This window comes from Pelodiscus sinensis, chromosome 10 (assembly GCF_052426305.1).
Source record: "Pelodiscus sinensis isolate ZL-2025 chromosome 10, ASM5242630v1, whole genome shotgun sequence".
Classification (NCBI taxonomy): domain Eukaryota; kingdom Metazoa; phylum Chordata; order Testudines; family Trionychidae; genus Pelodiscus; species Pelodiscus sinensis.
In genome coordinates, this window is record NC_143061.1 from 57,230,464 (window position 1) to 57,245,149 (window position 14,686).

The following is a 14,686-nucleotide window of genomic DNA, read 5'->3' on the forward strand; positions in this document are numbered from 1 at the left end:
CGAGCTCAGCTGGGTGGGGGCTCCCGCGGCAGGCGCGAGCTCTGTACAGCACGCTGGCAGCTGGGCAGGGGGCCCCACAGCAGGTGCGAGCTCAGCTGGGTGGGGGCTCCTGCGGCAGGCGCGAGCTCTGTACAGCACGCTGGCAGCTGGGCAGGGGGCCCCGCGGCAGGCGCGAGCTCAGCTGGGTGGGGGCTCCCGCGGCAGGCGCGAGCTCTGTACAGCACGCTGGCAGCTGGGCAGGGGGCCCCGCGGCAGGTGCGAGCTCAGCTGGGTGGGGGCTCCCGCGGCAGGCGCGAGCTCTGTACAGCACGCTGGCAGCTGGGCAGGGGGCCCCGCGGCAGGCGCGAGCTCAGCTGGGTGGGGGCCCCGCGGCAGGCGCGAGCTCTGTACAACACGCTGGCAGCTGGGCAGGGGGCCCCACAGCAGGTGCGAGCTCAGCTGGGCAGGGGGCCCCACAGCAGGTGCGAGCTCAGCTGGGTGGGGGCCCCGCGGCAGGCGCGAGCTCAGCTGGGTGGGGGCCCCGCGGCAGGCGCGAGCTCAGCTGGGTGGGGGCCCCGCGGCAGGCGCGAGCTCAGCTGGGTGGGGGCCCCGCGGCAGGCGCGAGCTCTGTACAGCACGCTGGCAGCTGGGCAGGGGGCCCCACAGCAGGTGCGAGCTCAGCTGGGTGGGGGCTCCTGCGGCAGGCGCGAGCTCTGTACAGCACGCTGGCAGCTGAGCAGGGGGCCCCACAGCAGGTGCGAGCTCAGCTGGGCAGGGGCCCCGCGGCAGGTGCGAGCTCAGCTGGGTGGGGGCTCCTGCGGCAGGCGCGAGCTCTGTACAGCACGCTGGCAGCTGGGCAGGGGGCCCCGCGGCAGGTGCGAGCTCAGCTGGGTGGGGGCCCCGCGGCAGGCGCGAGCTCTGTACAGCACGCTGGCAGCTGGGCAGGGGATGGTTAGGTAAAAACTTTACAAATTGCCTCGTATGTATAATGCGCACCCTGGTTTTAATCCTTAAAAACCGGGGAAGAAAGTGCGCATTATACTCGAGATTTTTACGGTAGTTCTTTTTTGACCCCTGTTAAAATCCTGGTCTTCACAACATCCTCTGTCAAGGAGTTCCACATGTTGACTGTGTGCTGCATGAAGAAAAACTTTCTTCTGTTTGTTCTAAACCCGCTACCTATTAATTCCATTTGGTGACCCCTAATTCTTGTTATGGGGAAAAGTAAATAACTTTTCCTTATTCCCATTTTCCACACCAGTCAGGGTTTTATAGATCTCTATCATATCCCCACTTAATCTCTTTTCTAAGATGAAGAGTCCCAGTCTTTTAATCTCTCTTTATATGGCAGCCATTCCAAACCCCTAATAATTTGTGTTGCCCTTTCCTGAACTTTTTCTAAAATCAATATATCTTCTTTGACATGAGGCGACCACATCTGTATGCTGTATTCAAAATGTGGACACACCATGATCTTATGTAGAAGCAATAAGATATTTTCTGTCTTACTCTCTATTCCCTTTTTAATGATCCCTAGCATTCTCTTTGCTTTTTTGACTTCTGCTGCACATTGAGTGGATGTTTTCAGAGAACTATTCACAATGTTTCCAAGATCTTTCTTGAATGGTAAGAGCTAATTTAGATCCCCCTATTTTATATGGAATTATGTTTTCCAATGTAAAATAATGCATGTTTTTCAACATTGAATTTCATCTGCCATTTAATTGCCTACTCACCCAATTTTGCAAGATCCTTTTGTAGCTTTGTGCAGGCAGTTTTGGATTTAATTATCTTGAAGAATTTTGTATCATCCGCAACCTTTTCCGGCTCACCCCCTTGATCCTTAGAAGACCCTTCTATTTACCTTTCTCCATTGTGAAAATGGATAATTTATTTCTACCCTGTGCATTTTAATCAGTTATTGATATGAAATGTAGCCGTGTTAGTCTGGGGTAGCTGAAACAAAAGACAGGACTATGTAGCACTTTAAAGACTAACAAGATGGTTTATTAGGTGATGAGCTTTTGTGGGCTCATCTGATCCGAGGAAGTGGGTCTGGCCCATGAAAGCTCATCACCTAATAAACCATCTTGTTAGTCTTTAAAGTGCTGCATCGTTCTGTCTTTTGTTTCTGATATGAAAGAGGATTGTCCCTTCACGGGAGCCAACAGCCTTGCCATGCCCCTGGGAAGTTGGAGTGGGACCCAGTAGAAGGGGTGGGGCCTTGGATGGAAGGGGTGGAGCTGGGGATAGCCAGCCCTCCACACTGCCCAGAGCACATCACGCCCCCTCCCGCCATTCAGCCCTTCACACTGTCCAGATCACACTGCCTGGTTCTAGTATCAATGTAAAGGACCCAGGACTGCAATAGCAGAGCCCTGGAGCAGCTGTCCCCTTCCCTCTCCACCCCCCGCCCGTGTTGGCGGGCCTGTGCCTCTCTTAGCCCATGAACACTGAGCTTCCTTAAGAGTCTTTGCTGAGGAACCTTGTCAGAGGCATTCTGAAAATCCCAAGTACACTGTATTGACTGGACCACCCTTCTCCATGGTGTGCTTGCTGGCACCCACAAGGAATTCTAATATGTCCCTACTGGGGGAAGCAAGGCATCCCAACAGACTGCAGAAACTATGAGCAAAATCTTGCCCACCTTTTCTTGTGTAGGTACAAGGGGAAGAAGAGGGAGGCCATAGAGCAGTGGTTCTCAAAATCTGGTCTATGGACCACTAATGGTCCATGATCATCCTGCAAGTGGGCTGCAGGCTTGGGGCTCCCTGCTTTCCCTTCAGTGAGGAGCCTGTGTTGGCATTCCAGCCCTGTGCCCTACCTTGCAAGATTGGAGCACCAGCACCAGCTTCCTGGTGGTGCGAGGTGGGGGAGCCTTGTCTGCTGGATCCAGCTTGTGGAGGAAGGAAGCGGCTCTGTGCGCTGCCACTCCTCCTCCCCCCAGCTGGGGGAACAGCAACTCAGGAAACGGCTTTCCTGGAGGCTTTCCACTCTGCACCCATTGGCTGGAATCAGACACTGGGAGCAGCAGGGGGGAAGCGCCTGGAAGTGGTGGGTGGCACAGAGCCAGGTAAGCAACCCCCATCTTCCTTATGCACCCCCTCCGGCTGAGGCCCCCTGACCCCAGCCCACTCCTGCACCCAACCTCCCACCCAGACCTCCCCCACCTTCAGCCTGTTCCTGCACCCAACTTCCTGGGCAGGCACCCATCCCCAGCCCGCACCCCACGCTCCCACCCCCTCCTGCACCCATTTTATCATCCTGGATGGTTAGCTGGTGGTTTGAGGAAAGCTCTGTGTTGAGCCAGGGTGGGGGTGGGGTGGTCCACAGATCACAAAGTTTGAGAACCATGGCAAGAGGGTTCAGATGTCACATTACATATGAAGCAGGGTAATCCCAACAGCACCTGGTGCACGATCCTCTCACTTTTGCCCCGTTTCTGCCTAGGGCACATGAGAAGAACAGCGTGGGGTTAGCAATAGGGGTGTAGTTGGATGCAGCTACATTTGGTGAATCAAGGCTCCTATCTATACCTGTGTCTCAGATGGTAGCTCTTTGGCCCGCTCCTCTTCTATGCGCTGATCCTGCTTCGCTTTCTCAGCTGAGCAAGAGATGCACCTCCATGTTCCACTGGCCAGAGTCAGATGGCAGAAAAATAGCCATGTCAATGTTTAGGGGGAACAGAGAAACGAGGAAGCAAAGCCAGCCTGTGTTTACCACAATGGTGCTTTCTTTTAGTTCCAAGGGATTTGGAGACTGAACTCATTGGTCACAGTTGTGTAAGGCAACAGTACTGTCTAGTGGCCAGTTCTGTGAACAGCAATGCATTACAATGAAGCTATGTTGATTTTACAACCTGCTAAGAACCTGCCCAAGGTGTAGTCCTCACACACCCCTGCTAGGGATGTAAGAGCTGAATCGGTTAACCGGTTAACCTATAAACTTACACTTAGCCACTGCAGCCCCAGTGCCCTGTGGAGCCAGGAGCCCCAGCAGCTCCGCAATTAACTGTGTAGCCAATAGGAATTTCTGTTGGTTACGTAGTTAATATTTTTTTCCATTTCTCACATCCCTAGTCCCTGCCTGTGTAGGAAGACTGATGCCTTCCTGAATTTAGGACAATAAGATTTTGTTTTTATTTTAAATCTGAGTAAGAAAATCCAGCAAAATAATATACAATTATTTTAGCTTTTTTATCCCTAAACTGAAAATCCTTCACTTTCTCCCCATTGCTGGACCAGAGCAAGCTGATGGGCTGATAGAGCAGTGAATACTTGCTGAGGGGATTCCTGGGAATTCTTGTTATTACCTTGGAATTTCTGTCAGTGGGGGCACGAGACAGGCCAGGTGGAAAGCTTTGGGGCAGCCGTCGCAGCAGATTAGCTCCCCTCCATCCCTGCACATTGCGCATTCATCATCGTTCTTCTGACCCAGGGAGGCAAACAGCACATGATGTAACAGAAGGTCAAAGCACAGAGAACAGACTCAGTGCCAACTTACTACTATGGTGATCCGTAACACTAGCTCAGGGGTTCTCAAACTGTGGGTCAGGACCCCAAAATGAATTGTTGACCCTGTTTTAATTGGGTCACCAAGGCTGGCTTTGCCTTGCTAGGACCCAGGGCTAAATCTTAAGCCTCAGTCCCATTTCTCAGGGCAGAAACCCTTGGGCTTCATCCCTGGAAAGTGGGGCTGGGGCTGAAGCCCTTGAACTTTGGCCTTGCCGTGCTCTTCCCCATCAGTGGCATTCAGGCTCATGTGTCAGTCCCCCTTCCTGGGTCATCTATTAATTTTTGTTCTCAAAAGAGGGTTGCAGTGAAGTTTGAGACTCCCTGTACAAGCTCAGTGCAATTCATTATACAGCAGGACAAACTGAACTTGGTCATAAGAACAGCCATACTGGGTCAGACCAAAGGTCCCTCTGGCCCAGTATCCTGTCCTGACAGTGGCCAATGCCAGATGACCCAGAGGGAATGAATAGAACAGGGAATCAGCAAGTGATCCCTCTCCTGTCGCCCATTCCCAGCTTCTGGCAGACAAGAGGCTAGGGACACCATTCCTGCCTATCCTGGCTAATAATAGCCACTGATGAACCTGTCCTCCATGAATATATCGAGCTCTTTTTTGAACCCTGTTAAAGTCCTGGTCTTCACCACCTCTTCTGGCAAGGAGTTCCACAGGTTAACTGTGTGTAGTAGAAATAAATATTTCTTTTTGATTGTTTAAAACCTGCTGCCTATTAATTTCATTTGGTGACCACTAGCTCTTATGTTATGAGAACAAGTAAATAAATTTTCCTTATTTTCTCCACACCACTCACGATTTTATTGACCTCTTTCATATTCTCCCTTAATCTCTTTTCTAAAATGAAAATTCCCAATCCTATTAATCTCTGCTCATATGGAAACTGATCCATACCCCTAATCATTTTTATTTCTGTTCCTTTTCCAATTCCCACATAATCTTTCATGAGATGATGCAAACATGTCTGCACACAGTATTCAAGATGTGGGTGTAGCATGGATTTATATAGAGGCAATAAGACATTCTCTGTTTTAGTCTCTATCCCTTTCATAAAGATTCCCAACATTCTGTTCGATTTTTTTAACCGCTACTACACACTGAGTGGATGTTTTCAGAGAACTATCTACAATGATTCCAAGATCTCTCTCTTGAATAGCTAATTTAAACCCCATAATCTCGATCTGTTGAAAAAGGTTATGTTCTAACACAGATAACTAATTAGTGAACCCTTGCTTTCAGATATCACAAAACTAATAGCTGGAGCAAAACATTAGCATCCTGGACTTCAGAAGATGCCTCTTGTTTCTCCCTCCATGACGGCTGTACAGTAAACAGAGGAGAGCAACTGAGGGAGGTCACTGCACATGTTACAGCTGGCTGCAGCTATACCATCATAACACAAGCCTGCATTACTTCTGTAGTCCCCAGAACTGTCTATGGTAGTTTGGAGAAATTATAGCTGGTGGGTGCTTCCTCTCTGGGGGTCTGGCAGGGAGTTAAAGTACAGAGCCCTACAGGAGCAGTGAATGCTTCATCCTTAATTCCAAGTTTGAGAATCCCAAATTCAACAGACACTTGTCTCCATGGATCATATAGAATACATCTGATAGCCTGCTGCAGGGAAGCAGTGTTGGGTATGTGTGTGAGAACACAACAGCCCTCTGAAACCCTTTCCTACTGCATGCTGTGGTGCCCACACAGACTGTCAGTTAAGCAGGGTGCTCTTAGGCCGGGCAGTGAATGAAAATGGTGGCTGTTTTTGTTTGGAATCTTCTGGGGAATTCCAGCTTGCCAGAGGAAGGGTTTTTTCACAAGCAAATGTTTATCCTGAATAATCCCTTGTTCCTCTTCCTCTCTGTAGCAATGCAGGCATCAGACTGAGAAAACCAGACTTCCAAGAGCCATACAGTAAATCCATGCACTGCCCTGAGACTCATTAGGAGACTCTGATTCTCACTGGGACAAGGTGGTGTATGCAGCAATGAGACATGTTGCCTTTCAGGAGAATCAATGAAAATGGGTGTGGGCCCTACACAACATTTGGAAAACTCACCCTGGAGGAGAAGAGAGTGCCACTGGGCAGAAACACACTTCCTGCTCCTGGCAGAGGGGAGGAGAAGCTGGGCTCCTCAGCAGGGTCATTACCTGGTTTAGGGTTTGATCCACGCTGTGCATAGGGGTGACATGGAACCTGCTCTGTGAATTTATTTTCAGCTCCCCATTCTGCAGCGAGAGAGAAACAGGAAAGAATAAAGGAGTTAGGCAGGAAATGCTGCTGTGATCAGACTGTCTGTATAGATGCACGTTCCATAGATGCGTGTCCTGTCTCAGAAGGATGCTAGGTTTAGGTGCTAGAGCAATCTGTGTCCCCTTGCAATGGGACCTGACTTATGCCAATGGCCACGAAAGCCATGGTGCTGCGGACGGAACACTGCTCTGACTGAGCTGGTTCAGAGACCAAGGAACAGTTAGAAAACCCCACACCCCTTTCACATTCAGCATGAGAGAAACCTGCTTTGGGCTTCCTAGGCCAGGCACAAACCTGCTTGCTAGTTTATGAAGAAAGAGGACAAGTCTGGGTGAGCTGTATGGATGGAATCAATGCAGAGTGTGAACACCCTCATTGCAGAGGGGACTCAAAGAGGACAAAGAGGCAAAACAACTCATATTTGCTGAGAGCATACACATTGGGGCCCTTGCAATCCCTTGGTTCGCACACTGGGCTTCTGGCTTCGGCTTTTGTTCTTTCCCCCAGGATCCTCAAACTTGCTTGATGCATAAAACTCGCCTCCAAGTTTGACACCTTTCTTGGAGCCCCCTGAAAGAGAAGACACTCTGGCTGTTGTAAATTGTTGCTGTGAGCACACACACGTGCTGCTCACACTATGATGCCACTCCTGGGAAGGTTTCATTGTTTACTTAGTAAGGATACAGGGGTTCAGGAAGAACTGGGGCAAAAGTATTACCTTTTAGAACATGTTTGAAAACCATTTTCTGCATTTCCCTCCCTGGTCCCAATTCAGGAGGCAGAACAGCCCCGGTCCTGCTGCTTGCCACATTGCAACAAAAATAACTCTTGTGCACCATGGCAGGATGTTACCTATGGGTGTGTCTAGACTACAGGTTTTTTTCAGAAAGTCGCCTTTTTTCGAAAAAACGTCCCCTGCGTCTAGACTGCTGCGGCATTCTTTCGAAAGTAAATCGAAAGAACACGGCAGTTTTTTCGACCACGGAAAACCTCATTCTATGAGGAATAACGCCTTTTTCCAAAAGTGCTCTTTGGCAAAGGTGCTATGTAATGCAAGCTGTGCTTTTTCAGAAGAGCATCCAGACTCTTGAAAGAGGCCTGTAGTCTAGACACAGCCCACATGTCCATGTCACAACTAGTGCTGCTTGCAAGCTGAGGTGCCCTTTGCCCTTCTTACAGACAGCAGCTATTGGCTGTGGAAGGGCTGCATTTGTTTATATTCTGCCAGTGACTTAACAAAAATTAAGACCATCTCTATTAGGAGGAGGGGTTCCAGTCCAGGGTCTCAGACCATAGGTGCTGGAACTAGGGGTTGGGGGATGCTGCAGTACCCTCTGTATTGCAGTGGTTTCCATTATATCCAGGGATTATAATTTGGTTCTATAGCTCTCAGCATCCCCACTGCACAAATTGTTCCAGCATCCTTGTTACAGACAGTACTTCTATACTTTCCACCTGAATTGGGACTCCGATGCGGGGGTCCCCTTTCCCTAACATCCCAGATATTCTCCAAATGCTAACTATCTAATTCTCTGACCTTCTTTTCTCACTTTTCAGTGTGTATGCTACTTCCAGGACCCTCTGGCTGGTCTAATCTGCTAACCCCGTCCTCCCCTGCAGGCCCCAGCATCCTCCCTATTTTCCCTCTGCGAACATGCATTGAAAACTTGCCCTACCTACAGTTGCCTGGGAGGCTTCTAGATTCAAGACAGAGGGCCCTTTTACTCTGATTAACCTGAAGAATACCTGTCCCCTGGAAAGGTTTCTGGGGCTGTCTTCGGGCAGGGAGAAAACCTGCAATGGAATTGGCCCACATCATTGTTATGAGCACTGTTCTTGAGCTCCCTAGATACTCATAGGCACTACCAGCCCTGAGTTCATGAATCCTGGCAGAACAGTAGCATATCTACCTGACTCAAAAACCTGTTTGATGAGAATTCCTTCAACAGCCCCGCAGCTCACTGGTAGATCCCTGGATGACACAGTGACAGCTCTCTGGACTGAAGCAGCCATAGTCTGAGTGCCTGTGGGTTTAAAAACAATCGTTCTCTATCCCAGTGGTGCACAACCCATGGGTCGTGACCCCCAAGGGGGTTGTGGATCTCTTCGTGGGAGGTCACGGTGCTTAGATCCGGCCGGCCGGGGGCTGGGCTCAGCAGCTGGCAGCTCCCACAGTGTGGCACCTAGATCTGGCTGGCTGGGGGCTGGGGGCTGGGCCCAGCAGTTTGGGGCCCCCATGGCATGGGGGTCACAGATCAAGAAAGGTTGCGCACCACCGCTCTATCCAACAAAAGGCCTTTGTGCATGCATTCACCCAAAGGAAGGGGGAGGGCTAAGGTTTGACGTGTGTTAAAAACTGGCAAGAAACACTGAACACAACTTGATCACCCCAAGTCAAGGGTTCTGCCAACCCTGACTGACATTTCCTGGCAAGGTCTGTCCCAGTCTCCACTAAATCACAAGCCCTGGCTGCCTTGTCCCACGCCTGGCAGGGCAGGAGGAGGCAGATTTGTTTTCCCCATCTGCTGAGATCAGCCTCTGGCGAGGTGGGTTTAACAGGGTTTGTTTTCACATGAAAGTACATTGTGGGCTTGGTCTAGTCTCCAGTAAATCTCTGGCCATATTGCCTCATAGAGCATGACTGAAGGTTTTTACATCACGGCCAAGCCCTGCTCTGGAGTAGGGGGTACCCAAAGCTGGGAGTGAGATGGGTTGGAAAGGTTATGCAACTGATGTCTGCCTTGGTTTGTTTTAAGCCATTGCTGCTAGTCCTCTGGCTTCATAAACACTAAGGGCGTGTCTGGACTACAGGGGTTTTTTTTAGAAAAAAGTGGCCTTTTTTCGAAAAAACTTCCTCTGCATCTAGACTGCTGCCACGTTCTTTCGAAAGTAAATTGAAAGAACGCAGCAGTTTTTTCGACCGCGGAAAACCTCATTTTACGAGGAATAATGCCTTTTTTCGAAAGTACTCTTTCGATAAAAGGCACCATGTAATGCAAACTATGCTTTTTCGAAAGAGACCATCCAGACCGCCTGGGGGCTTGTAGTCTAGATGCTCTTTCGAAAAAGCCTCTTTCAAAAGAGGCTCGCAGTCTAGATGTAGCCTGAGACTCCTCCCTTCACCTCCTGTTCTCTCTGTCTCCTTATGAAAGCCATCTCATCGTTTGAGGTACCTGTGTGGTGCTGCATTTGCCACTTTTTCTGGGAGGTGCAGTTTCTCTGAGACATTTTACTTAAGTTAATGCTGCGTCTGCGAGATGCCAACCCAGTAGCAACCACAGAGGTCATTGCTCTGCAGGATGGTGGATTCTCTTCCCAGGCTGAAGGACGCCCACTGACTCTGTTCAGGAATGGTTTTAGCCTATTCATTGGGCTGATGACAAAGATCTCCAAACATGGCTTGAGGAATGAGGGTAACCTCACTGATGGGGTAAGACATCACTCACCATTGCCCACCGGGAAACGCTGTATCTCCACACCTTCAGGTTTCTTTACAGCTTTTGCTTTCAGCATGGTCCCTGTGAGGTTACAATATGGGTTAGGGATAAGGATACATTTTAGATATTAGTAGATAGGCCCCCTGATGAGACAATGGAGACCTTACAAAAAACTGTGTAGTCAGGGATAGTGAATGCTCCAACATGAGCAACTAGATCTGGCTATTAAGGTGATCAGATTTTACCCGCTGCAGGGTAAGAGAAACTACATCAGATCTTCTTATTGGAAGTGGTTCTTCTTGCATATGCAGTTGTGGTGCACACCTTTGCGGCACGAGGATCTGCTGAAGTCCAAAGGCCATAGATAAAGGACAAGGTATTTTATGTATTTATATGAACTTTAAAGAGATTCATAGATTCCAAGGCCACAAGGGACCACTGTGATCATCCAGTCTCATCTCCTATGTGTAAAACAAGCCAGTGATGTACCCTCAAAGTTAGTCCTCCTTTTAGAAAAACAGCCAATGTGAATTTTCTGACATTTTCTTCATACATCTACCACATTTTCCTCCTCCTCTTTCTCTCTATTTCATATTCTCTCCTTTCAACATTCTTTTCTCTTCTCTGTCTCCATTCTTAAACATCTCCATCTTCATTCTTTTTTCCTCAGTCTTCTTCCTGTCTTTCCATCCCTCCTTCCTGTGACCTTGATTCTCCTCCATTCTTTCCATTTCCTTCTTTGTTTCTGCATTCTCCATCCCATCCTTCCTTACTCCCCCTGCCAGCCCTCCCAAACTGGCATCATTCTGCAAGGCCTGGCCCAGTCTCTGCCTGATTATAAGCCCCTGGTTATAAGACTTTGATTGGTCCCTTGCTTGGCTGCTTAGCAGAATCTAGACCTGTGGTCTCCAACCTTTTTAAGCACAAGAACACTTTCTGAATTTAAGGGTATGTCTACACTACCACTCTAGTTCGAACTAAGGTGGTAATGTAGGCAACCGGAGTTGCAAATGAAGCCCGGGATTTGAATTTCCTGGGCTTCATTTGCATAAAGCCAGGCGCCGCCATTTTTAAATGTCCGCTAGTGCGGACTCCATGCCGCGCAGCTACACGCGGCACGGACTAGGTAGTTCGGACTAGGCTTCCTAGTCCGAACTACCGTTACTCCTCGTAACAATAGTTCGGAAGCCTAGCAGACATTTAAAAATGGCGGCGTCCAGCTTTATGCAAATGAAGCCCGGGAAATTCAAATCCCGGGCTTCATTTGCAACTCCGGTTGCCTACATTACCACCCTAGTTCAAACTAGGGTGGTAGTGTAGACATACCCTAAGTCAGTCCAGGGTCTATCTCAAACCCAAATAACCCTGTCCTGCCCTTTGCTGAAGCCCGACCCTCCTCACTCTGTGAAGACAGGGTACTGGGGAGGGGGACAGAGTGACATCAATGCCCCCCTGCCTCTGTCTGCCCCACTCTTCACAACAAGCAGGAGGCTCCCAGGGGGCAGCTCTGAGACTCTGGGCAGGAGCAGCAGGGCAGTGGGGAGAGGGACAGCTGAAGTGCAGGCATTTGATAGCCCCCCAGCCAAACCAGTCAGGATCACCTGTCAAGAGGCTCCAGGCTCTACCAGTAAATCCCAGTCTACTGGTTGGTGACCACTGATCTAGACCTCTCTTCTCCACTCTAGTTAGATGGCTCGAGAGGGTGTGGGGAGTTACATGAGGCCAACAAGAAGCCAACATCGGAGTGGGGAGGTGGAAGAGCTGCTTGAAAGCCCAAAGCAGGATGATTGCTCTTCGTTGACCCTAGAGTCTGAGGTAACTGTGAACATAAGAAGGGCCTGTTGAGCTATCTGCCTGATGGGGTTGGAAGGCTGCACGCCAGCACAGCATAGGGGCTAGCATGGGCCAGGCAGTGGAAGAGGTTCCATACCAGGGTTTGAGTTGCATTTCAGCAAGGGCTGAGCTAGCAGGGGCGAGTCCCTTTCCTCTGATGCTTTCCTCTTTGGCTGTTGTTTGTGCTGGACCAAGGCCTTGGGGCTAGGGGGTGGTTTCCTCCCCCGGCGCTGTCTGCTGAGATCCACATCTGGAAGTAATGACAGCAGAGAGATTAACATGCAGGGCAGGGACACTCCAAACTGCCAGGTCTTTTTCTGGGACTCAAGATGTCTTTGTGTGCCCAATGATCTGGTGCAGGTTCACCCCTTGGTGCTGATCCTTAGTAAGACAATCACTGCTTGGAGCACAGGATCTGGTCCAAGAGGTAAATATAATTGGACCATTTGGAAATAGTGACCATAATGTAATAAAATGTAACATCCCTGTGGTGGGAAAAACACCTCAGCAGCCCAGCACTGTGGTATTTAATTTCAGAAAGAGGAACTACACACAAATGAGAAGGTTAATTAAACAGAAATTAAAAGGTACAGTGACAAAAGTAAAATCTCTGAACGCTGCATGGAAACTTTTCAAAGACACCATAATAGAGGCCAAACTTAAAGGTATACCCCAAATTAAAAAACACAGTAAGAGAACCAAAAAAGTGCCACCGTGGCTTAACAGCCAAGTAATAGAAACAATTACAGATAAAAAGACATCTTTTTAAAACGGAAATCAAATCCTAGTGAGGAAAATAGAAAGGAGCATAAACTTTGTCAAAATAAGTGTAAAAATATAATAAGAAAATCCAAAAAAGATTTTGAATAACAGCTAGCCAAAAACGCAAAAAATAATTGCAAAATGTTTTTTAAGTACATCGGAAGCAGGAAGCCGGTAAACAAGCAGTGGGGTCCTTGGACGATTGAGATGCTAAAGGATTCTAAAGGAGCACTTAAAGAAAATAAAGTAATTGCAGAAAAGCTAAATGAATTCTTTGCTTCAGACTTCACGACTAAGGATATTGGGGAGATTCCCAAACGTGAGCCATTCTTTTTAGGTAACAAATCTGAGGAATTGTCCCAGATTGAGGTGTCATTAGAGGAGATTACATAAGAACATCAGAACAGCCAGACTGGGTCAGACCAAAGGTCCATCTAGCCCAATATCCTGTCTGCCCACAGTGGCCAATACCAGATGCCCCAGAGGGAGGGATCACAACACATAATCCTCATGTGATACCTTCCCTGTCTCCAACTTCCAGAGAAACAGTGGCTAGGGACACCATTCCTACCCATCCTGGCTAATAGCCATTGTTGGACCTAACCTCCATGAATCTATCTAGCACTTTTTGAACCCTGTTAGAACCCTGTTAAAGTCATAATCTTTACCACATCCTCTGGCGAGGAGTTCCACAGGTTGACTGTGCACTGAGTGAAGAAAACTTCCTTTTGTTTGTTTCAAACCTGCTGCCTATTAATTTCATTTGGTGACCCCTACTTAGACTGTGGGAATAAGTAAATAACTTTTCCTTATTCACTTTTTCCACACCAGTCAGGATTGTACAGACCTCTATCATATCCCCTCTTAGTCTTCGCTTTTCTAAGATGAAAAGTCCAAGTCTTTTTAATCTCTTTTCATATGGGACCAGTTCCAAACCTCTAATCATTTTTGTTGCCCTTTTCTGAACCTTTTCCTATACCAATATATCTTTTCTGAGATGAGGCGACCACATCTGTACACAGTATTCAAGATATGGGCATACCATGGTTTAGGTTTGGAACAAATTGATAAACTTAACAATAACAAGTCTTTGGGACCAGGTGGCATTCACCCAAGAGTTCTGAAAGAACTCAAATGTGAAATTGTGGAACTATTAACTGTGGTTGGTAACCTATCCTTTAAATCAGCTTCTGTACTTAATGACTGGAAAATAGCTAAAGTGATGCCAATATTTAAAAGGGGCTCTAGAGATGATCCGGGCAATTATAGACTAATGTCAGTATCAAGCAAATTAGTTGAAACTATTGTAAAGAATAAGATTGTTGGACACATACATGAACATAATGGCTACGTCTAGACTGGCATGACATTGGAAAAAATAATCCCAACTATGTATACAATATGATGAGGACTAATTTAGCTACAACTACTTAAGAGAGAGATCTTCGAGTCATTGTAGATAATTCTTTGAAAACATCCACTCAGTGTGCAGAAGCAAATGTTAGGAATCATTAAAAATGGGATACAGAATAAGACAGAAAATATCTTAATGCCTCTATATAAAACCATGGTACGCCCACCTCTTGAATACAGCGCACAGATGTGGTCGCCTCATCTCAAAAAAGATATATTGGCATTGGAAAAGTTTCAGAAAAGGGCAACAAAAATGATGAGGGGTTTGGAACGGGTCCCATATGAAGAGAGATTAAAAAGACTTGGACTTTTCAGCTTAGAAAAAAGGAGACTAAGGGGGAGAGATATGATAGTGGTCTGTACAATCATGACTGGTGTAGAAAAAGTGAATAAGGAAAAATTATTTACTTATTCCCACAGTATAAGAACTAGGGGGTCACCAAATGAAATTAATAGGCAGAAGGTTTAAAACAAACAAAAGGAAGTT

General features: G+C 47.9%; 1 protein-coding gene across 1 annotated transcript in view; it reads right to left on the reverse strand.

The window, feature by feature from the left end:
• Positions 1-14,686, reverse strand: part of AIRE (autoimmune regulator) — a 28,707-nt gene that overhangs the window by 10,687 nt on the left and 3,334 nt on the right. Inside the window, exons 3-9 of the mRNA XM_089781000.1 lie at positions 12,122-12,274; positions 10,201-10,272; positions 8,665-8,778; positions 7,191-7,324; positions 6,594-6,729; positions 4,292-4,466; positions 3,516-3,612 (exon numbers count right to left, since the gene is read on the reverse strand). Of these exons, the coding sequence (XP_089637126.1) occupies positions 3,516-3,612; positions 4,292-4,466; positions 6,594-6,729; positions 7,191-7,324; positions 8,665-8,778; positions 10,201-10,272; positions 12,122-12,274 (881 nt within the window). The remainder of the gene's footprint in view (positions 1-3,515; positions 3,613-4,291; positions 4,467-6,593; positions 6,730-7,190; positions 7,325-8,664; positions 8,779-10,200; positions 10,273-12,121; positions 12,275-14,686) is intronic.